We start from the raw sequence: 21,681 nt of genomic DNA, 5'->3' as shown, positions 1-21,681 counted from the left end.
ATATTTTAAATGAAGAGCTTAGACTCCAAGTCCATAAGCCCATAGCCTTCATCAGGCTCTTGCTGACCCTCTCCACAGCTACGGGGTGGATCATCTCAGAGTCAAGCTCCGCCCTTGCAATGGTGGCAGTTCTTTGTCCTGGTTAAGGTTGTCATTCTTCAGCACAGTGTCATCCATTTCCTTGAACAGTCAGTCTAACCCTGAGGGATGGAGAGGGCCCTACAGGTCACTAAATGACCCCTACATCTATTGAACCACCTGGCAAGGAGAACATGAGGTTGTGGACTAAGGAGACCTAGATCTTAGGGCCACTTGGTCACTAACTAAGTTGGGGCACCTGGGCAAGTCACACCCTCAAATATTCTGTCTTCTCATCCACAAATGAGGACACTGCACTAGATGATCACCGTGATGGCTAATTTTTAGCCAACTTGGGCTAGACTGTGGGTGCCCAGACATTTAGCCAAACATTATTCTGGGTGTTTTTTGGATGAGATTATCATTTCAATCTGAATAAAAAGCAGATTGCTTTTCCATGTTGGGTGGGCCCCATCCAATCAGTGGAAGACCCAAACAGAACAAAAAGGTGACCCTCTTGGGAGTAGGAGGGCATTTCTTCCTGTCTGAATGCCCAGAGCTGCACATCTTATTTGCCATGCCTTTGGACTTGAAAAACCAGCTTTTTCTGGTTTTCAAGTCACCAGCCTTCAAACTAGAAGTACACTCTCGGCTCTCTTGGGTGTCCAGTTTGCCGACTCACCCTGCAGACTGGGGGACTTATCAGCTTCCACGGGAGCCAATCCCTTACAATAAATCTCTACAGATAGAAAGGTTCACAGAAGGAGAGATGCATTGATACTTCCTCCTACCTATTTCTCTGGAGAACCTCAGTACAATCTCCATCGATATTTTCAGTTGAATCCTTACCAAATAGCCATGCAACATCTCTTCAACGCCTCTCAGGGACACAGCTCATGACCTACATGGCAGCACAACCCACTTTAAGCAGGGTGAGGTCAGCCTCTTGGAACGCCCACCCCAGGGGAGAGCCAAAGCTGTGTTACTTGGGTTCCACCCACAAGAGCTTCTCTCCAACTGGTGTGACGTGACCTGAGCATGTGGCAGACTCTCAGTCCTGCTTTCCACTTGCAATTGTGAAAATGTAGGTTGAGATGGCCTTGGTTGGTTTTTTCCCACATTTTTTACTGGTGTATTATAGTTGTACGTATTGATGGGGTTTGTTGTCACATATTCGTACATGCACACAGTGTAACACCGTATCGTAGCCTTGGTTGTGCCGGCTGGTTCTGTTTCATTTTGGTTTCCCTGATTATGTCCCACCGTTGGCCCGTGTTGAGTCTGCAGTTACTAATTCATGCTCATGTGGATTACGGTGAGGGGACATTTGGTACATCAGTGTAGAACTTTGCAATTTGGTTTTTGTTGTTTTGTTTTGTTTTGTTTTAAGTATGATCAACATCCTTCTTATCTTGGGGCCAGGAATTCTGCAAACCTTGCTGTGCTCTCTTCTAGAGGAATGTCTCTTCTTACCTCTGACACGCAGAAATGGGATTGTGCATCACAGCTTTCTCAGGAAACATGAGGTGGCGCTGGCCCCTGCAGTACTCCGCCAGCAGACTACCTCCTGGCTGGGGGTCTCTGCTCTGGACTGCATAGTACAGTCACCTGAGAATCTTAAACATGTGCCAGACCCAACCTGAGATTCTGATCCCCTCAGAAGCAGGGACGGCAGTAGGGAGGGGGCGGAAGAGAGCTGGGCCCTTGGTAAGAACTTACAATGATTCTTGTGTACAGCCAGGCTGAGAACCAGTGTCCTGAGTCAGGGGTCCTTTCTGTGACCAACCAGAAAGCAAACATTTCAGACACTGTGGGTCCAGTGGTCTCTGTGGCCACCACTCAACTCTGCACGTTATAGAAATGTGTACGTGAATGTGTCCCAATAAAACTTTATTTACAAGAACAAGTGAAGGTCCGTCTTTGGCCCCTGGACCAATGAATGGCTGGTTGATCAATCCCTGCATCTCCCATTCTAAAAATGGTTGTTGCAGCAAATATAAAGTCATCCCACCGTAGGACTGCCCAGCACGTATTTCTCCATCCTGTGCACGACACGAGAAACTCTCAAGCAGCTGGGTGAGGTCACCTTCGTCCTCTGTGGGGCCCTCCCTTCTTGGATCCCACTCATGACCCCATCCGCACAAGGGAAGAACCTGTTCTTCGAGGACCCTGTCTGTCCAGTGCTCACTACCGTCTTTCCCCATGTTCCACAAACACCCGCCAAACATTGCTTCTGTGTTTCCAGAAGCTGATGGAAGTTCACCCATCTGTGGTTCCCAAACTCTGCTTTCCCCCTTGAGACCCCGGACATGTCACCAAAACCATTTCCCAGCTTCTGGCGTCCTGTTCTCCTCGACTCATAAACACCATGTGACGCGGTTCCACACCAGGACTGCGGATCCCTCCACGCCCAGGAGACCTGGGCGCCGTCCTCAGCAGCTCTCATCTCCCCTCTTTCCTGGGCTTCCATCCCTCCTAACCATGTTCACTACTCTTTCCAGGTTTGAAGATCACTTTTCCTGATAAAGATGATAAAATCAACATAAGAGCCCGGGAGCACTACTTCTCCATGTCACCATCTGCTCTAAATCAGGCTAGGTCTTTTTTTGTTTGTTTGGGGGGGCTCCAAAAAATCATTGTTTTAAAGCCTGTGACCACACTTGCTGGTTTGCCTGGGACAGTGTGGTCATGTCTTTTTCCCTGGGGTCAACGAGAACAGAGCCCCCTTCACTCCAGAACAGCTGGTTCCGTAGGTGACGCAGAGGGAACGGTACCGCATTTCACAGGCTTCCTGGGTTCTTGGGTCTCACACACACCCAAGAGCAGGTGCTGAAACGCAGCCACGGGGTTCCTGTCCTAGGGCTGCCCTTTGCTAGCTTCTGTGGCCTTGACATAAGATCTTCCATGTCTCTAGCCTCAGTTGAACTCCATAGAATCTCTGTGCCTATGAAGTGGCGGAATGCATGATTCAAGCATGGAGCACAGTACACAGAACTCACGGTGCCTGCTCAAGAGGCAACTGGCTATTATCACTAATCTGATTTATTGTCAATGCCATTAACACCCTCCACCCCCTCCAGTGTCGTGGAGTTTGTAACCTCCACTGGTGTAGTCGGTCTTTCCTTTTCCACTACTGTCACACCCTTTTCCTCTCCAATTGCTTGCTCCAGGTGTAAACTCAACTCACCTCCCTGCTCACCTCTCCTGTCTTCTGGAAGACATCTAGAGAGCCAGGATGCTCGATGGAAGTGTCTCCCTGCAAAGAAGTGACCTGGGTTTATAACTAACAGCTCGTGAGCTTCTCCATCAGGAAGATGACAGATATTGCTCGAATCCCACAGCCTCTGCATCTCCTGAGATCAAGACAGAGTACTACCCCTCGCCATTCACCTGGGAACACACCTTGAAAACTAAGGGATTTGACTCTCAAATTGCTCCAATAGCTATACCCGCTAGAAGATGAAATGATTACATTAATGTTCTAAAAAAAGGCTGACCCCAGGCATATTCAAATGGGAGAAGGTTCAGAAAACAGACCCCCAGGGGAAAAAAATATGAGTGACAGCTGGGGCCTGGGGAGCACCTCCAAAACAACAACTGTTTATTGAGTAACTACAACATGCTGATACAAGATCTATGAGGCATCTGATCAATGTTATCTCATGTGTTCCTTTCAACAATCCTGCTGGAAACTGAGGCTCAGAGGACTCACATCACTCAAGGGACATAACTGGTCCAAGGCAGGATTGCACCTGCCACCATCTTCAGTACCCAAAGCTCACGTCTTTCAGATGTACCACGCCATGTTGCTATGAAGAGGCTGCAAACCTATATTCAGACACAGTTAAAAACTAATAAATAAAGAGCCTCCATGAAAAAGCAAAAGTAGTAATATATACATACATTTTTAAGCCACACGGAAATCTTGTTAAGTGGACAGCTGACCTTGAATCAGCAACTGTGGATCATGACAGTCGGTGTCTGAGGCTACTTCTCACACAGATATACACAGGGAGGTGTATCCTGGTTGGTAACTACAATGAAGTTTGGCCAACTCAAAGAAGTGACATTTAGATCCATTTTGTGTTCCAGAGAGGGAGCAGGTGACTCTCATGAAGCAGTGCAGGGGAGAGCGGGCTGGTCCCTAGCCTAGTCCTTGAAACTCCCTGCACCTACAACCTTGCATCAGACATCTGGTGTTGCTGAGTTTTCAGGAGTTAAATTTATCTTTGCAACTATGTGTCCTCTTCCAATAAATGATCTGGGGCAGCTGGATATCCACATGGGTGAGGCTAGAACCTGTGTCAGGGAGTCCTAATACCACCTCCATACTCAGATATTTGCTGGAAGGACACAGTCTGGTCTTCATGGCTGAGGCATTTAGCACCCATGTGGTGGGGACACACAGGATCACAAAGGGAGGCCGGGGAAAGCCATGTCAGGCTTCCTTTTGCTCCTGCCTTCCGTGGGGGGTCACTCCTCCCCCTGGTGATGAAAAGCTGCAACGTGTGTGTGATATTTCTACTCAAGGAAGTTCACCAGAGATTCAGTGCCCAGTTCTGACTGAGGGTCAGCTACCTAGGCACCTCCGTCTAGTGTGTGTCCAAGTTACAGTCCAGCAGGAAAGCAAGAGATCCCTTCCTCACACCACACCCCAACATCAGCTCAATACAGATCCTAGACCAAAGTGGAAGAGCTAGAGCTACAGTAATCTTAGAATAAAACACAGGAAGAAATCCTCATGGCCTTGATTGACAAAGGCTTCTTAGATATGACACCACAAGTCCAAGTAACAAAAGAAAAAATTAAGTGGTTTTCAAAATTAAAACCTCTTGTGCTTCCCACAGAGGGAAAGAGCCCTTCTGACCAAGGGTGCATGCGCTGCGGACGCTGACGCCGGCCACCTGGCTGAGCGAGTGCTGGCCAGCTCCCTCTACACAAAGCCACCCTCTCCCACTCTTTGAAAGCAAGTCCCAAAATGCAACCCATGCTTTAGGAATGGAGAGTGAAGGGTGACCTCCCTGAAGAAAGGGTTCCCTAGGAGCTGTCAGGCTTGTAAAGGAACTTCTCAAAGTCAAAGTGCCCTTGCCGATTTCACCACTTTTTCCATTCTCCACCCACTCTGAGTCGGGGAAAGGAGGTCAAGAGAGAATGTTCTATTTCTTTTAGAGAAAAAAGCTGCTGTGATTCCCACCCCATCCGCCACCGATGGGGCCATGGTACCTACTCTCAGGCCCAGTGAGCAGAGCTCCCAGAGTGCACTGCACTGGTATGTCCTGCCCGGCTCTGGAGGCCTCCTGAGTGGCAGGTGGCACCCACCCAGAGGGCCAGAGGCTGAACCTATACCAGGGTGTGCCCATGTGCTCTTCCCCTTCCAAAGCGGAGCAAAGGGGAGTCCCACGCAGAGTTTATAAAGATGCCAACCCGAGGTCACCCTGCCCGCAAGACTTCTCCCAGGGGAACAGGTGAACCCAACAGGGTCTGGATGGAGCCGACCTCTACAGAATCAAAAGCTGTGACAGCCAGGAGTGGTGGAAGGCCAAGGTCACCCCAGCAAGGGCCCTGCAGGTGGAGCCAGTGAACCCCAGGAGCAGCCACATGAACACCACTTTAAAATCAGCTCAGGAAGTTGGAGTCTTCCAGAAGCTGGCAGACTGACTCCTCTGAAGGTTGGCCTACAAGACAACCCGAGTCGGAATAAATAACGATGGAGATTGTTTCATTGGCCTCAGAGGAAGCAAAAAAATTCTCTATAGGGGCAAAAAGGAAAATAAACAAACAACAGTAAACCCAACAGCCCAAAGCTCCCATGAGGGCTGGTGCTCACCTCCGCATGGCCTTGGGATACAGGGTCTTCCATCTGAGGTTAGGTGGAGGAACTAATAGAAAACCCCTGGATTATAGAGGGAGGCCTGGAAGGTGCCAGGGTGCTGGAACGGCTCAGGATGGAGCACCCTGTGACTCTGCAAAATACTCTCTGAGAAAGCAATCCTTACGTTAGGCCCTAAGGCTTTTTATACAGATTAAGATCAATGGAAGAAGAGAACGCAATGAAGGTTTACCAAACACACATGGAAACCAAACAATATCAAGAGGTCAGAGGAAATAACAAACCATCAGATGTCAATCCCGTGGACTTCAGATGTTCCCAGTGCCAGAAATAGACTACAAAATCACCACACAGAAAATGCTCGAGAAGCAAAAGATGAAGTCACAAAAATAAGCAAATAGCAAGGGATTCCAAAAAATGGCCAGGCATGGAGAAGGGACAGAGGAAGGAAAAGCTGGTCAACGGGCTCTAGTTAGAGTAGACAGGAGAAATAAATCCCCACTTCCAAGTGCCCAGTCAAGGGACAGCAGGTAACAATACTGTACTATATGTTTCCCCAAAAGGCTGGAAGAAAGCACTCATTACCCCAAAGAAATGATAAATGTCACAGGACACCAGTGGGCTTCCCTGATTTGAACACTGTGCAATGCGCCTGTGTATTAAAATATCACATGGCACCCATAAATACATACAATTTTTATGTGTCAATTAAAAAGTTTTTAAGAAGAAGAAGAAAAATAATAACCAGGTTAAAAAAAAATCTTTCAGTTCTGCAAGATGAGAAGAGTCGTGAAAGTTGGTTACACAGTAGGTGAATAACATTCACAGAGCTTAAACTCAAAAACAGTGAAGATGACAGATTTTCTGTACCATGAACTATTGCTATAATTAAAAAAAAAAAAAAGATCAGGCAGACTTTATAGAACCAAGTAAAACTTTTTAAAAAAAACTCTGATTATGAGATTAAAATGATACTAGCAGATTACACGGCGTATTAGGCAAGGCTGAAAAGAGAATTAACGAACTGGAAGGAGGGGCCAGAGAAATCACCTGAAAGGCAGTACAGGGAATCAAGGAGAAGGAGCTGTGAAGAGGCCAACCCAGGTGGAGAACCCAAGGAGAAGGTCTAAACCATGTCTAATCGGTTTTGGAAGAAAAGAACAGAAAGGATAGAGGAAAGGGAATATTTAAGGAGATAAGAGACTTTCCCAGGAGTGTTAAAAAACAGGAACCCACATAAATACACTAGCCAGAGTAAATAAAAAGAAATTCAACCTCGGTGTATTGTAGAACTGAAAAGCACCAGCGATCAAGAGAAGAAATGTTAAACAGCAACCTGGCCCAGGAAACTCAAAGCAACAGATAGGGCAAAGAAGAAACTTTTCCAAATCCTCATGCTTACCTTCCTTTTCTCAACTCTTTTTCCTCGCCAACACTAACACCAGGAGAAAGAGCAGCCGGAGAGAAGGCAGAGTGAGGGGCCCTCACCCACAGTCAGGATGGAGGCGCAGTGCAGCCTGGATGGGCAACGAGACAAGGTTCTCAAGTTCTCATTATCATATTCCTGGACTTGGCAGAGATGGCATATTTTCAACTCAGCCCAACCATCCCGCGTGGGAAGAAAGAGATGGGTGAGTTGCTGTTCCTCCTTGAAAAGCTTGTGATCCATTCCTGTTGCATCTACACTGCAAGTTGTACAAGAAACCAAGTACCCAGGGTTTGACTCCCAGGGCCAGAAACCCTAATCAGGCCCACAAACATGACCCGTGTGAACACAAAGACATGTCACTGTGCAGTGACTCCGAACGAGAACCCACACTCAAGTCTACTCCCATTTCTAATGGGACAGTATTAATCTGCCAATGGGTCAGGAAAAGCATTCACACTGTGCTTTTTTATAAATTCTATAGGTACGTTGTCATCAGATACTCTCCTTATACAGCAGTGGGCCAGAAAGGAGGGTGGGATAAAGAATAATACCCAAGGGGAGGAAAATCCCCCTTTCAGCTGGCTTAAGTCATGTTGATAATGTGCACACAGCATTTTGCATTTACCATAAAGCTTTTCAATTAGTTCATAGACAAGTTAACCTTCTAACTCCCAGAAAATATAATTCATGCACATTTTATACCATGCAGCATCCTGCTAGCTATTATCCATCATTTACAAGTGTTATTTGTCTATAAAAATGACACTAAATTTTTGAAAAATGGGACTGCTTTGCCTGCTTCTGGCTGTGTTTTAACAAATGGCACCAATGCAAAAGGCTTTAAGTCACATAAAAAGCAATTAGTCAAAGAAGCAATAAATATTTTTTTAAAAGGATATAAATGATGGCTTGTCCAGATAGCCAAATGTCTAGAGGCTGATACACAATAAAGTAAGGGTTAACATAAAAGAGTACACTCCATTATTTATTGTTAATAAAGTTAATCAAATTCAGCACTTCTTACTCATGTATGCATTTAAACAGAAACACAAGTATGATATGCACATTTATGGAAAGCAGCCCAAAAGATTATTATCTCTAAAATGAAGTCCAGCAAAGAAAGATGGCTAAAATGTAGCCGTTATCCTCTTACAACATAAATGATTCTGCTTAAAACGTGGACTTTTATTTTACTCAAAACTCTGAAGCCAAATAATATTTCCCACAACTAACAATCAATCGTGAATTTCAGGATTAATATTAAAATAATTTGGGGACAGAAGAAAAAATACAGCCAGGACACTTTCATTTTTTCTCTTGCTGGTATTTTTCTCCACCTATCCAAGAGTAATTTTGTTCTTTCACTCAAAAATCTATTCTCAGAAGATATATTAGGATCTTTGTAAAACAAAATTAGATAAGCATAAGCTCATCAATCAGCAATTTCTAACTGCATTATCTTCAAGTGGCTTGGTCTTTTATGTCACTTATCTGCTTAAAATTAAGTATAAAAGAGTTTCCAAGAAAAGAAGATATAAAATTAACTTCATTTCATAATAAGTTCTCCAATCATGCCGGCAGACAGCTGACATTATTACAGCTCACACTTATAAATCAGTGATTATATACACTAGTTAAGCAAGAAAAGAAATGAAGAAGGCAATTATAGAGCAGAGAAATTCCCAAGAAGCACATTTGTAGTCAATGTTGCTAAACAGTAGTTCACTCGTGGTTAAAATAAAAGCCCTCCCTCCAGATAGTTCTGGGGTTGTGATTCTGGAGGGGAAGAAAGTCGGCAATCTATACAACTTGTCTGGCACGTTGAAAAAAGCCAGCGAGAAATCGACCAACTGTCATTTGACTGTTGAAGTTGAATTCTAAAATTTCTACATGTCATTAACAGGACAGTACTGAATCGACGGAGAGTCGAATACTTGGGAGGAAGGGGTCATATTTGGAATTCTAGACATCTGGTCATGAATGAGCAGGTGGTGAATGAAGACACAGGAAGAGACCCGAGCCTGGTCTGCTCTTCTGCTCCCTGCCACTTGAATGAGGGCCAAAATGCCACTTCTGATCTTATTTTCCACTTCTTAGATGCGGTTTATTAACGCCTGTTTGATTGCACAGTTAAATATTCTAATTGGCACGTAGCAGACATACAGCTGCTGGATGTCCATGCACTTTAATGTGTTTGTAATGGTTGGCAGCAGGAAGGTCGTGGCAGACCCAGAGAGGCCCCATTTACTTCTTCCCTCCTAATGGCTGTGTGATAACACAACCCAAGTCGGGCTTCGGAACCCAGGGGTCGTTAGTATCTCTGCAAGAACAGAATCCATGTTCCATCTGCTTCAAACCGCTTTGAAGCCACGAAGACTCAAAATGAAAACCTAGCAGCGCCAGTCGTTTCTGAAGTACCCTGTGATTTTCAAAGCACTTGATCGTGATCTGGTAACTAATCCCCTGCGGCACCTCTGCACAGAAAGAGGTGATGCTGTCCAATACCCACAGGGACAGAGGGAACAGGGACACGTGATCGCAGACCTCGACAAGGTGGTTGGAGAGCTTCTCCAAGCGGACCCTGAGAAGGGATCACTTGATCTGCATCTTCAACTCATTATGAAGGAGACAGCACTCAAGGTCTCATGTACCTGCGATTCCCTGACTCACACCTTCACTGGAGCCGGCCACTCTCCCCTACCCCGCCTCACCTGGCACACTGTAAGAAGGAACTGTTCATACCGACACTCATTTTAAAAAGGTGCTGTTCAAAAGGCCAGGCAGATAACCCCAAGCCCCCTCTGACCCAGAGGGATATGAAATGTTTATTATCTGCAGCCAAGGAAGGAGCTGGATCCTCTGCCAGGGGAAGCGCCTCTTATCTGTTTCCTTCCTGGAGCAAACAGAACAAGCGCACGCACACGGGTGTGCAAAGGGGTGTCCCTGCTCGGCCTGTGAAGCCAATTAGGAATCGCATTTGAACCAACAGTCTGTTCCCTGAAAGGTCAGAATTTTGTGGCAAACATTTTTTATAATTCCGCCCTGTCCAAACTAATAGTAACAACAAAAAATTTTAAAGAAATAAATACAATTCTACAAGAAGATTCTAAATGTCATTGTCATTGGTAAGTCAACAGAGGCATTAATAATGATAGCAACGAACAGCTCACGGTGGGGTGACACTGTTGTCTGGAACACATGTCTCTGGCTAGCTCAAGATTCAGGGTAGCCAATGTTTTTATCATCCCTATCCGCAAGGTAGGGCAAGGGTACTTGCTAACCCTGTGTCATCAAAGAACTTTGGCCTGGAAAATTAAAAATACTTGTCTAAGCTCAAAATTGGTGACAAGGTAGAGACACGAATGCAGGTCTCCAAACTCTCTGCTAACCAAATAAAGACCCAGAAGAGACATACAAAAGTCAACACAAACAGAGTACCAGCTGTTATTTACACTACCTACGATAAATGTTTGTTCCAGAAAAAAAAAAAAATAGTTCAAACAAGATGGGAACGAGTTTAAACACAAAAGGCTGAAGGGTTCGATATAGGAGAAAAAAAATATGTTTGCTTTTAATACAGTGGAGGGACTGTTCGGGAACAGCGTGCTCCTCTGCTGTCAAGGCTGGCCTCGTTACACGGCCCAGGGCCACTAGATCACAGGCCACATGGAGCTGAGACGCCAGCTCAGGGCAGCACGGCCACCTGCTCTCCTGGTGCCCTACGCTCCTGTGCTTGGGAATTCTCCCCTGAAGCAGGAGCCATCTTTTTCAACAAACAAAATTCAAACGTGTGATGTAAACAAGAGGCAGGTGTCCTGGTTCTGACCCAGGTGAGCCATGCAGGAAGCTCAGGGGTGTCTAGGGGGGGCTACAAGATGGTAGGAAGGAACGGCCACAGCACGGGGGGCTGGCAAGCTGGGGAGCTTCTGGGGGGGATGCCATGGCGGTCTGATGAGGACACGGGGGGTGGGGGAGGAGGAGGAGATTCAAACTTGACTCCTGACCCAACCTAGAGTGGGAAGGCTTCAGGAGGAAGAGATGGGTTCTTCACATAGCCCTAAGGCCATGAAGTCAGAGAAGGCCTGGGCTCCTGATGGATGCCTCCAGAGGGCAAGACTAGCAAGGGGCAGGCAGGAACACACAGCCCGGTAGAGCTCGCTAATAATTAGAATAACTAGAACTGCGACTGACGGCCAGGGCTTCCTAGGGACACTGTTGCGCATCTCCGCTGAACGGCTTCCAGTTGAGTCTCAGAGGTCCCCTGTCCAGGACACTGGGAGGGAAATCCCACATTAGGAAAGACCTCAGATGGGAGAAAAACTAGGATTTGAGGGCGGTTTTCAAGGCTCCAAGGATGGTCACATGCACAGATTATCAACTGCGGAGGACCACAGAACTGAGTCCCCGTCTCCATTCTGTCACTTCTTAACTCTAGACACTAGTGGCTCTTCAAGCCAAGTGTGGCCTCCCAACAGGGAGAACTGCTTAATCACAGATCCTGCATGGGTAACTGTAGACCCTCTAAATCTCACTCCCTAGAGGCAGAACCAAGAATTTGCATTTTTAAAGGCTTCCCACAAACTGCTAGCAGGCCAACTTGGGAAACCATTGATAAACTTTTTTTTAGCCTAGGTATTTATTTGTCAAAAAGGAAATATGATGGCTTTGGCCTAATTGGAGTCATGAAGATATTAAAATAAAATGACATGTTAAATACTTAGTAGGGGGCCTACATCTAGTAAATAGTTGTTGACTCTTAAAAAAATCTGTTCTCTGCAGTGTGACCAAGCTTAAGAGTATTCGCTAATTAAAACGGAGGACAGTATGGCTTATGAAGAGTTAATGTTTGGTCATCTCCTATTTTCTCTTCCGCTGTCTTATCCTGTCTTGTTCTTTGATCAATTACAGAAAAGAAAAGAAAAAAATCTTGATGCAATACCATTTGGATCTATTGAATCAAATGCTTTATGTGAATACTGCTTTAAAATTAATTTATCATCAAGGAGCATTTAAAAGTTGAATGCAGTAACAGAAAACCTGTGATTTTTTGCCGCTCTCTCTTAACAGTCAGAAGCTGAAGATACCAACTCTTCACTCTGCAAAGTTTAAATTCATATTGATTCCCACATACTCAGGTGAAGATAAAAGACCCCAGTTCTCTGCTATGAATCAAGCAGACACACTCCCTTGTTTAAAACCCTGCAAGGCAACCAAGTAGAAGAATCATCCTGCTCTGACATTTATATCGCTGCAAATATGGCTTCCATTCTTTAATTGTGAAGTTGTTCCTAGACATGAGGGTGAGTGTTAAAATACCCCCAGAGAGAAAAGAAAAAAAGGAGGTAATTGGAGCAATTTATATCAAGTGGGAAAAATGTCTACTGGATTTCTGGATTCCTAGTTGCAAGTTATTAGACTGTTTCTGTTTGGGTGGTTTTATACCAAAAAAAAAAAAAAAAAAAAGGCAAAGCGTGGTTGCTTAAGCACATCTAAAGGTTAAACTCCAAGCAGCTAATCTGTATGTGAGAACAAGTAACTGTCAAACACTTAACCTTTCGCAGATTAAAACCGTCTGACTCACAGATGTGAAACCATCATTGCTGTAATTGTTCTAAGTAGAAATCTGAACGCTTTGAAAAGATTCATCATTTTCTGGAGCAGTTTCACTTCTGCCCCAGGTCAACTTTCCTGCACACATCTGAGTTGGAATCCCAGCCTCCCGCCCCTACCCACACTCTGATTCCCTTGGACTATCACACAGTGCTCCTCTAACCTATGGATGCGTTCTCGCAAAGCTGTGAGCTGAGTTCTAATCATCATCTCTATTTTCACACTGTTTCGGACACCATCATTTCAGAAATGCATTATCTTCACCGCTGCCCAAGAGAGTCTCTGTTCCCTACCACCTCCCTGCACTCATTCCCGGCTCACAGTAGATGCTAAACCAAGATCTGTTGAACGAAGCCATCATCGTTAACACCTCAGAGATCCACTCCCTGAAGACCCTTTTCAGTAGAGCCTTTCGGCATTTCAAATTGCACAATGTGTACCTTGCATTCCAAATTGCCATCTCAGGTGAACTTGTTTGCTAATTCTTCATTTTAAGAAATGAGATTTTTCTCATACTGGAATATGTGAGAAGAAATTGATTTCTGCTCTTAAAATAACGGATAAAATGAACATTTTGTACACACAAAAGCACAGAATAGAGTAACAATGCAATTATAGTCTTGTCCAGTGCAATGCAGGTAAGTACTCAAATATTTGTTTAAAATGACTTATACATTTTAGAAATTAAAGCAGCGAAAGCTTTGACTTGAAACACTCTTCAATTTAAGGCTGGATTTCCTCTTATCAACAATGGCCTAATAGTATATGACCCATCCCTAAGAAGCAACAGACTGTGTGCAAATGTTTTTAAATCTGGAACTGTCGCCATATAAAATAGCAAACATTTTAAAAACAAAGAAAAAAAATGGCTGAAATCAGAAAAAAACTGAGGTGTCTGTGTCTTTTTTAAAGGTATAAAAGAGATGGGGGTTAGGGACTCACATCTCCAAATTCTGAGGCTCTTCAGTGAATACTGTACAAAACATGAAATATACCCGAGGCCACCTATGAGAGGTGGCTCCCCACACTGCATTGCAAACATGGACTTAGGTTGGAAGAAACAGGCCGACTGCAACAGAGCGCACTCCTCTGCACCCCTGCAACAGGCCTGGAGAGGGGCAGTGCGGCTCTAGGAGGTCCCTGAGCTGAAGAAAGACACCTCCAAGCCCTGGCTCCTGCCTGCAGCTGCAGGAACCGAGTGGCTTGGTATTAACGTCAGCTTTTCAAGGCTCTGGGTTGAAATGGGCATTAGCGGGAACTTAGTGGGGACCCCAACAAGTGTTTTGAGCAAAGCCAAAGATCAACAACTCCAAAAGATGGAGCAGACGGGAGGCGCTTTCTTTAGGAAACCACCATTATGACTTGTTTTCCTTTTTTCCTCTGGAAATCAGGATCTTCCTCTGGGGAAGCCTCCACCCACCAGTTTTGGGGTGCATGTATTCGAGGCACACGCTGCCCAGCAGATGCCGTGATCTTTAGGTACCTGTCTGTGAGCCCTTGCTCAGCTCATCATCATCCTTCCCATATTTTTATGCCTTTTGAAGTTGATTACTAAATATACACCAGGGAAGAGCCCCTCAACCCCGGCAATTTCTACTCCAGGAGGTAAGACGAGTAAAATCACAGAATGAGACGTAATGGCCTCCCCGTCCATGTGGTCAGATGTCCTCTAAATGACCCCTTGACCTTTAAGGAAACGTGCTGTAAACTGGAGCAGGACTCAAGAAGAGCTGAGTTTGGGGCAGGGCTGGTCCATGGCTGGGCCACTCCCCAGGGGGCTGTCCTGCTGGTAGAGCCTGCAGCCCCCAAGAATGGGCCAGTCTCCGAATAGGAAGGGAGATGTCAACAAGGACCTACGCCATCTCCAAAGAGATACTGACAGCTGCACCTTGTACCACGAATGCGAAGTTCGCTCTCGCCCAGGTTGACCTGTGGAGTCTCATCACCACCGAGCGCATTGGGAATAATTCATAGATTCTTCTGCATCCAGAAAATTCTTCCTGAAATTGCTTTCAAAACGACTGTCCTGCTGCTGCTGCTGCTGCTGCTGGCTCGTGCTTCATCTCTGCCATGTTACCTTGGCTTCCCTCCCTCCATCCCTCTTCACGGGGCCCTTCTGTTCCTCGTTTCTGTTCCCATATCCATTGGCTAATTAATTTACATGTTAAAATATAAAGAAATTATTGCGGATTTCACTGAAAGGTCATTTTATTTTTTGAAGAAGCACAAGATAAAGTCCAACACTTTACATTTTCATTCTTGAGAACAGATACTGTCGTCTCGGCCTCAGAGAACCGTACCATCTTGTAGTTAACGCACTGTAAGGGGTGGAACTGTATCCCCCACCCCACCCCCCAAAAATATATTCATATATGGAAATCCTAACCCTGGTGCTTCAGAAGGTGACCTCATTTGGAAACAGGGTCACTGTGGTACAATGAGTTAGGATGAGGTCCTACTGGAGTAGCGTAGGTCTCTAATCCAATATGACTACTGTTCTTATAAGAAGCACATTTGGACACTCACAGGAAGAGTGTCATGAGAACGCAAAGCCAGGGACAGGGGGATGCACCTGCCAGCCAAGGAAGTCAGAGACTGCCACCGAACTAACAGACTCTGGAGGGAGCCACTCCCCCAGCCCTCAGAAGGAGCCACCCTTTAACACTTTGATCTCAGACTTCAGCCTCCAGGACTGAGACAAAAGCATCTGTCACTTAAGCCCCGCCACCTCCACCCTGACAGCGGCACAAGCAGTTCAGTACACACACAGTGCATTTTCTCTGTCCACCCAGAAATTCCACAAAATGTGTTATTTGATCAATTAAATGAAACCTGGAGCCAAACAATGAGGACACTAACCTTCTCAAATGAAGGCAAGTTCACCTACCATGGCCAGAAGTTAAAAAGTAGAAAATTAATTGTGGCTGCAGATGATTCAAAGTTCTCAATCAAAAGCTTTCAGATAGCCTCTACATGGGAATGCAATTTATTTTTTTGCACTTAAAAAATGTTAAGTGCTACACCTGAGTCTAAAATTATAAGCCAGGCACGATGGCACACACCTGTAATCCCAGCAGCTCGGGAGGCTGAGGCAGGAGAATCACAAGTTCAAGGCCAGCCTCAGCAATTTATCGAGGTCCAAGATAACTTAGCAAGAGCCTGTCTCTAAATAAATTTTTTTTAAAAGGGGCTGGAAATGTAGCTCAGTGGTTAAGCACTCCTACGTTCAATCCCTGGTTCAAAAAAAGAAGTCAAGAATTAGCTTAATGTGCAAAAAGGAACATTTTAATGAAAAAAATGTGAGATTAAAAAAAAATATGTGCATGTGACCTACTTAATAGGGATTGGTTCCAGGACCCCCACAGATACCAAAATCTGCAGATGCTCAAGTCCCTTATTTAAAATGTCAAAGTATTTGCAAATAACCTACACACATCCTCGCATATACTTTAAATCATCCTTTAATTATTTGTAATACCTAATGTAAGTGTCTGAATAGTCACTATATGGCATTGTTTAGGGAATAACAACAAGGAAAATGTGTCTCTGTACCAGTGCAGACACAACTCATTTCTGAATATTTTTCTATGTGCAGTTGGCTGAATGGATGAATGTGGAACCCACGGACACAGAGGGTGACTATACTGTCAACTAAGCCACACCGCAGGGGTTCGTCTCTCACCAATTGGAATGAGACTGAGTAGAAAACCTCAGAAGGAAGACCACCCAATGCTGTGGCTTAGCCACAGACCAGACCTTCACCACTGTGCAGGGGGCTCCTCACACGCATCTGCCCAAGTCTCAGGCATGGCCACCCGACCCAGGGTGCGCCATCCAGGTCCCTAAGCTGATGATTTTGCTGCATCTGAGCCTGCTGCCCCCTTACTTTTGGCAACTTCCTACTTCCTGGACTTTGCTGCCGTCCCCACCCCCCAGTTCTTTTCGCTTATCTGTTTATGTCCCCTCCGTGGTCACAGGTTCTCCTTGGTGCTCTCTCCCCTCCCAGCCTGCATTTACAGCACTCCCTAACCTCGGGCCTAGCATGCAGCAGTCTCCAGGAAATAATAACACGAGAACACGCCTTCTCCTTACACATCCTCATATTGAGGCTTAATAAACACTGTGTTTCTCCAGTTGATCTACAATGGCATGAAAAGACGAGAGGACTTGAAAATGGCTTGTTAACCTATTTGTCTCTTGAAGTCAAGTTCACACATGCCGGCATCTTGGTTACAGCATTCCCTGGTGCAGCAGGGGCTCTTATGTCCTGTTATCTGGTGAAAAGTCACAGCCCAACGTTGCCTCTGAACTCTGAATCCCAAGAATACACAGCTGCCCGGGAGACTCCAAACAGCACCCAACATGGGCACATGCAGGTCCTTCCTAAGACGCAGCACTGGGACGAAGTCAAGGACGAGGGGCCTATTGATCTTGTTTATCCTGATAACACAAACTCCAGTCTTGGAAATTGAAGGAATATTTTGCAAATAGTCACTGCTATTTGGAGGTCAATGAAAGTCCACCTTTGAATCGGACAGAGAGGTGGCGAGGAGAGGCAGTCTGGGCAGATAAAAAAATGTTCTAATTTCAATGTTCAAAGGCACCATTGTAAGTTCTTAATTCCTACTAGAAAACAGACAAATTATCCTTATGTCAATGAGTTCTAACAATATCCTCCCTGGAAGAAAAACATGGGACAGAGCTTTCCGCGGCTGAGAGTGTCCTTATCTTTCCTAAGAATGACCTGAGCCAGTCCTCCTGTTTCTTAGTTGGAGAAGACCCATGCAGGAGGACAGGAGGCCAAGAGATGCATGCCATGGGCTACGTTAAAATGCAAGGACCCAGGTAAACCAAGGCAAACCCTGGCCCATCTCCCCAGTGCGCCTGCTCCAAACCCTCTTAGAAACCCACGTTCAAAGCCTTTGTGTAGCAGACAAGTTCTGGGCAACCACAACTCCTAGAGGCTGATGGTTCACCCCTCGAGTGAGGGAGCTCTTCTTTCTGAAGGCCTGGGAATGAAGGAAACAAAAAGACCAACAAACCACTGTGCGGGCTGCTTGCTTCTGTTTCTCAAGCATCCTGTTAAGAGCCTCCCTGTGAAGACCCTTCCGCCCAGCACAGCCAGGAGAAACCCTGGAGAATCAGGTACTTCTATTTCTGAGAAACTATCACACCCGAAGAATCCTACTTCCAGACCAGGCAACCGTGGCCGCCCAGTGTATTGTTAATTAGGGAAAGAATGATGGAAATTTAACCATAATAAAGGAAAATCTCAAATTGTGCATTTTATAACAATTTCCAACTTTGGCCTTTCCTCATAGGTTCTGGCCAAGTTCCCCGCACTCATCTGCCTGAAGTGACGGCACACACTGCATGTCACGCCCCGGGTGTCCCAGTTGTCCAATTTCTCTAGGAGACGTTTTGTGCCTCTGAAGCCCAGAGCTGTAGGTGCCTTGGATCCTGGATGATGGGACCCAGAACCAAGTGGCTGCTCGGACGCGACACCCCAAAGCAGTTCAGGCTCTTCTTGAAGACACAGGTGGGTGTTTCTCTGCCACTCCAGGTCACCTTCAACCTGGCACAGGGGTAGGTTAGAGAGGCCAATGGACCGGAGAACTGCATGTGTCTCCAGGAGCCAAGGAGGCCTCCGGGTGTCAAGATGCCCTGTCCAGTCTGTCGCAGAAGCCACACTGCTGGGGCTGATTCCTTCTCTAAACCCTGCCTTACCCTCCGCTGTATTGCTGACTACAAACAGGGGCATCTTCTTATGACAGTGACAATTAAAACGTCACCCTTGAGATAATAAGTGTATAGATTCCTCGGGCTTCTGCTGCCGAGAACTAGAAAGACTATCAGGGTCACATTGGGACTGTGGGTAGGAATTTCTTTTCCATCAAGAGTTTGGTAACTTCCGGGGCTTTTAGAAATCCCGAGTGCCTCAGAGTAGATACTTGGCACCTCCACACCCAAGACCATGTGGCCACTGTAGGTGCACTCCCAGAGAATTTAAAAGCCAACATCTCACTATGCTTCCTAAGCAGCAGCCTCAAATACCCATGGCTCTGGCCCTTTTCCTCCACATACTGAACCACAGGAGGGTGGTTCTTTGGGGGAGCCTGGAGTTAGCCTCCATTTGTAGAGACAGAACTGCCTCCTGTGTGGCTCTTTTCCCATTTTCTCTCCTCTTCCCCTTTAATAAAACCCCTGCTGGCACAGGAGGCTGGAACAGGGAAGCTGGAAGCCCCTTGTGAACAATCAAAATGATTTATTTAATCTGCTAGCAATATTTCTTTCCAGAGAAGGAAGTGTGGGTTCCGAGGCCGCACAACGCCATCAACATTATGCACGTGCAGTTGGTAGAATGGCTCCCCAAGGTGTCCACCTCCTAATCCCAGAACCTGAGGATGTGCTCTCTTCCATGGCAAGAGGGGCTGTGCAGACGTGATTAAGTTAAGGATCTTGAGCAGGAGGATTATCCTGGATTATCCCGGTGGGCCCAATGTAATCATGAGGGTCCTTAAACAGAAAAGAAGGAGTAGGAGGGTCCCAGAAACAAAGGCCAGAGTGAGGCTTTGAAGATAAAGAAATCATGATTCAAGGCAATGCAGAGGCCCCTAGAAGACAAACATAGCAAGGAGACAGATTCTCCTCTATAAGACCACGAGCCTGCTGACACCCTGATGCTGGCCCAGACTTCCGATCTTCAGAACTATAGGTTGATGAATTTGTGTTGCTTTAAGCCACTAAATTTGTGGTAACTTGTTACAGCAGCAATAGCAAACTAATACAGTCCAATACTTCCTCCCTCCTGATCTAATCCAACCTAGGACCTCTGGGAATCTGGAGTCTAGCTAATACCCAAATTCAGTCTCTACAAATTCAACTCCCCATTGATTGATTCAAATAACAGAAAACAACAAGGTGATGTTTCCTTTATTTGAAGAGTGCCCAGCATCACAGAGTTTTTGAGACTTGACAGATTAGAGGCTATTTAATTCAAACCTCTAATTTTAGCACATCTAGATAATGGTGACTTTTGATAATCCAGCTCCCTAGATTTCCCATCTCTTGTTTGTATGGCCAACAACTCTGTCCTTCAGAGGTACATTCTTCCTTCCCTAATCCAATTCCCTTGACAAACTTTCCTTTAAATAAATATTTCAATTAGTTAAATATGCATTTTTTTCATATTCTAACTAGGAATATGCAAATGCACATCAAGACAGACTGCCATAAGGAACTCCAGCTCATATCACAAGACCAGTTCATGGGCCATGACAGGATACTACACTGCAGAAGATTGAAATCTTGAGGCCTGGTGAACTCAGTTCCTGCTAAAATGCAGCAGATACTGTAAATCAGTGCAGATTTGTGGAGTCCTACAGAGTCCGTCTAAACCACTGAGAACAGTGTTTACCACCTTGAACTCACAGCTTTTATATCAGGCTTGTTCATTTCTATTATTTTAAATGGAAATCCTATGTTGAGAGCAGGAAGTGACCTTAGGGATCATTCAATCCTTCACTCAGAGATTTCTCTCTACAAGAATATCAACATAGGACTTGGATTTGACCCAGCTGCACAAGTCCAGCAATGTCTCAGAATTGTTGTGCTCCTGGCCAGGGCAACAGGGCTTGTTTTTAATTTAACCAGTGTCATAAATGATGACACAGGGAACAGGCTCAGTTGGCTACAGAATGAACTGAATTAAATGAACTTGAAAACATTTCCAACTAGAAGCATAAAAAAAAATGAAAAAATAATATAAAATGGAATTAAGTTTTTATTTCTAGGGGAATGCAGGTGTCCCTCGGTATCTGTGTAAAATTAGTTCCAGGATTCCCTCAATCCTAAAATCTGAAAATGCCCAAGTCCTTTGTGTGAAATGGCACAGTACTTGCATATAATTACACAAATCCTCCTGCATGCTTCAGATCATCTTTTGCATGTTATCTCCGGGTTGGATGACATATAACACCTAACACAATGCAAAAGCTACATCAATAGTAGTTATACTGCACTCTTTTGAGAATAATGGGAAGAAAAAAGTCTATACGGGTTCAGTTCAGTTGCAAAATTTTTTCTGAATATTTTCAATCCGCAGTTGGTTGACTCTGTGGATGTAAACTTGGCCAAATGTATATAATCTAAAAAGTAAAAATTAAAAAATAAAGCCACTGGAAACTAGCAAACAGATTTGAAGATTCTGCATGAAGACGTCAGCTTCTTGAGAGCATACACCATGTGAACGTACTTCTCTATCTGGCTGCCACGCATGACGTATCGATGGCTGCACCATCAGCCTATGTCGAATTCAACTGGAATGTTCCGTCCCTGCTTAGCTCTCAGAATAAGGATGCCCTCTAGAAAATGTTTACACCATGAACTGTACTTTCTTCTGGCCCTTGATAGGACTCCCACTTCCCCAGCACCGTGGAAGCTTGCAGAGATCATTTAGACTTCTTCCCATGAGGGCTGGACGTGAAGCGGAGTGGTCAAGTGCTTGCCTAGCAAGCATGAGGCCCCACGTCCCATCCTCAGCACTACAAAAATAAAATAAAATAATTCTCCTGATGGTCCAGGTTGCTGTGCCCCTGCTTACTCGTTTTCCTCTGTCACTCAAGCGACAGCCCCAGGCAGGTCTGGTGGCTATGTGCGCGTTGTCTGAATCTGGGTGAAGGAGATGCTACGAGATTCCCATTCAAAAAGATGAGGACGAGATCTTCACATATGC

At 45.3% G+C, this 21,681-nt stretch overlaps 1 protein-coding gene across 1 annotated transcript in view; it reads right to left on the bottom strand.

Annotated features, from left to right (window-relative positions):
• The window catches only part of Aff3 (ALF transcription elongation factor 3), a 474,953-nt gene extending 453,729 nt beyond the window's left edge, over window positions 1-21,224 (bottom strand). Inside the window, exon 1 of the mRNA XM_015499678.2 lies at window positions 21,202-21,224. Within this exon, the coding sequence (XP_015355164.2) occupies window positions 21,202-21,224 (23 nt within the window). The remainder of the gene's footprint in view (window positions 1-21,201) is intronic.
• Between the last annotated feature and the right edge of the window lie 457 nt (window positions 21,225-21,681).

Source organism: Marmota marmota, unplaced genomic scaffold (assembly GCF_001458135.2).
Source record: "Marmota marmota marmota unplaced genomic scaffold, marMar, whole genome shotgun sequence".
NCBI lineage: Eukaryota > Metazoa > Chordata > Mammalia > Rodentia > Sciuridae > Marmota > Marmota marmota.
The sequence above is the reverse complement of the archived record's forward strand: the minus strand, read 5'-3'. Positions and strand labels throughout refer to the sequence as shown.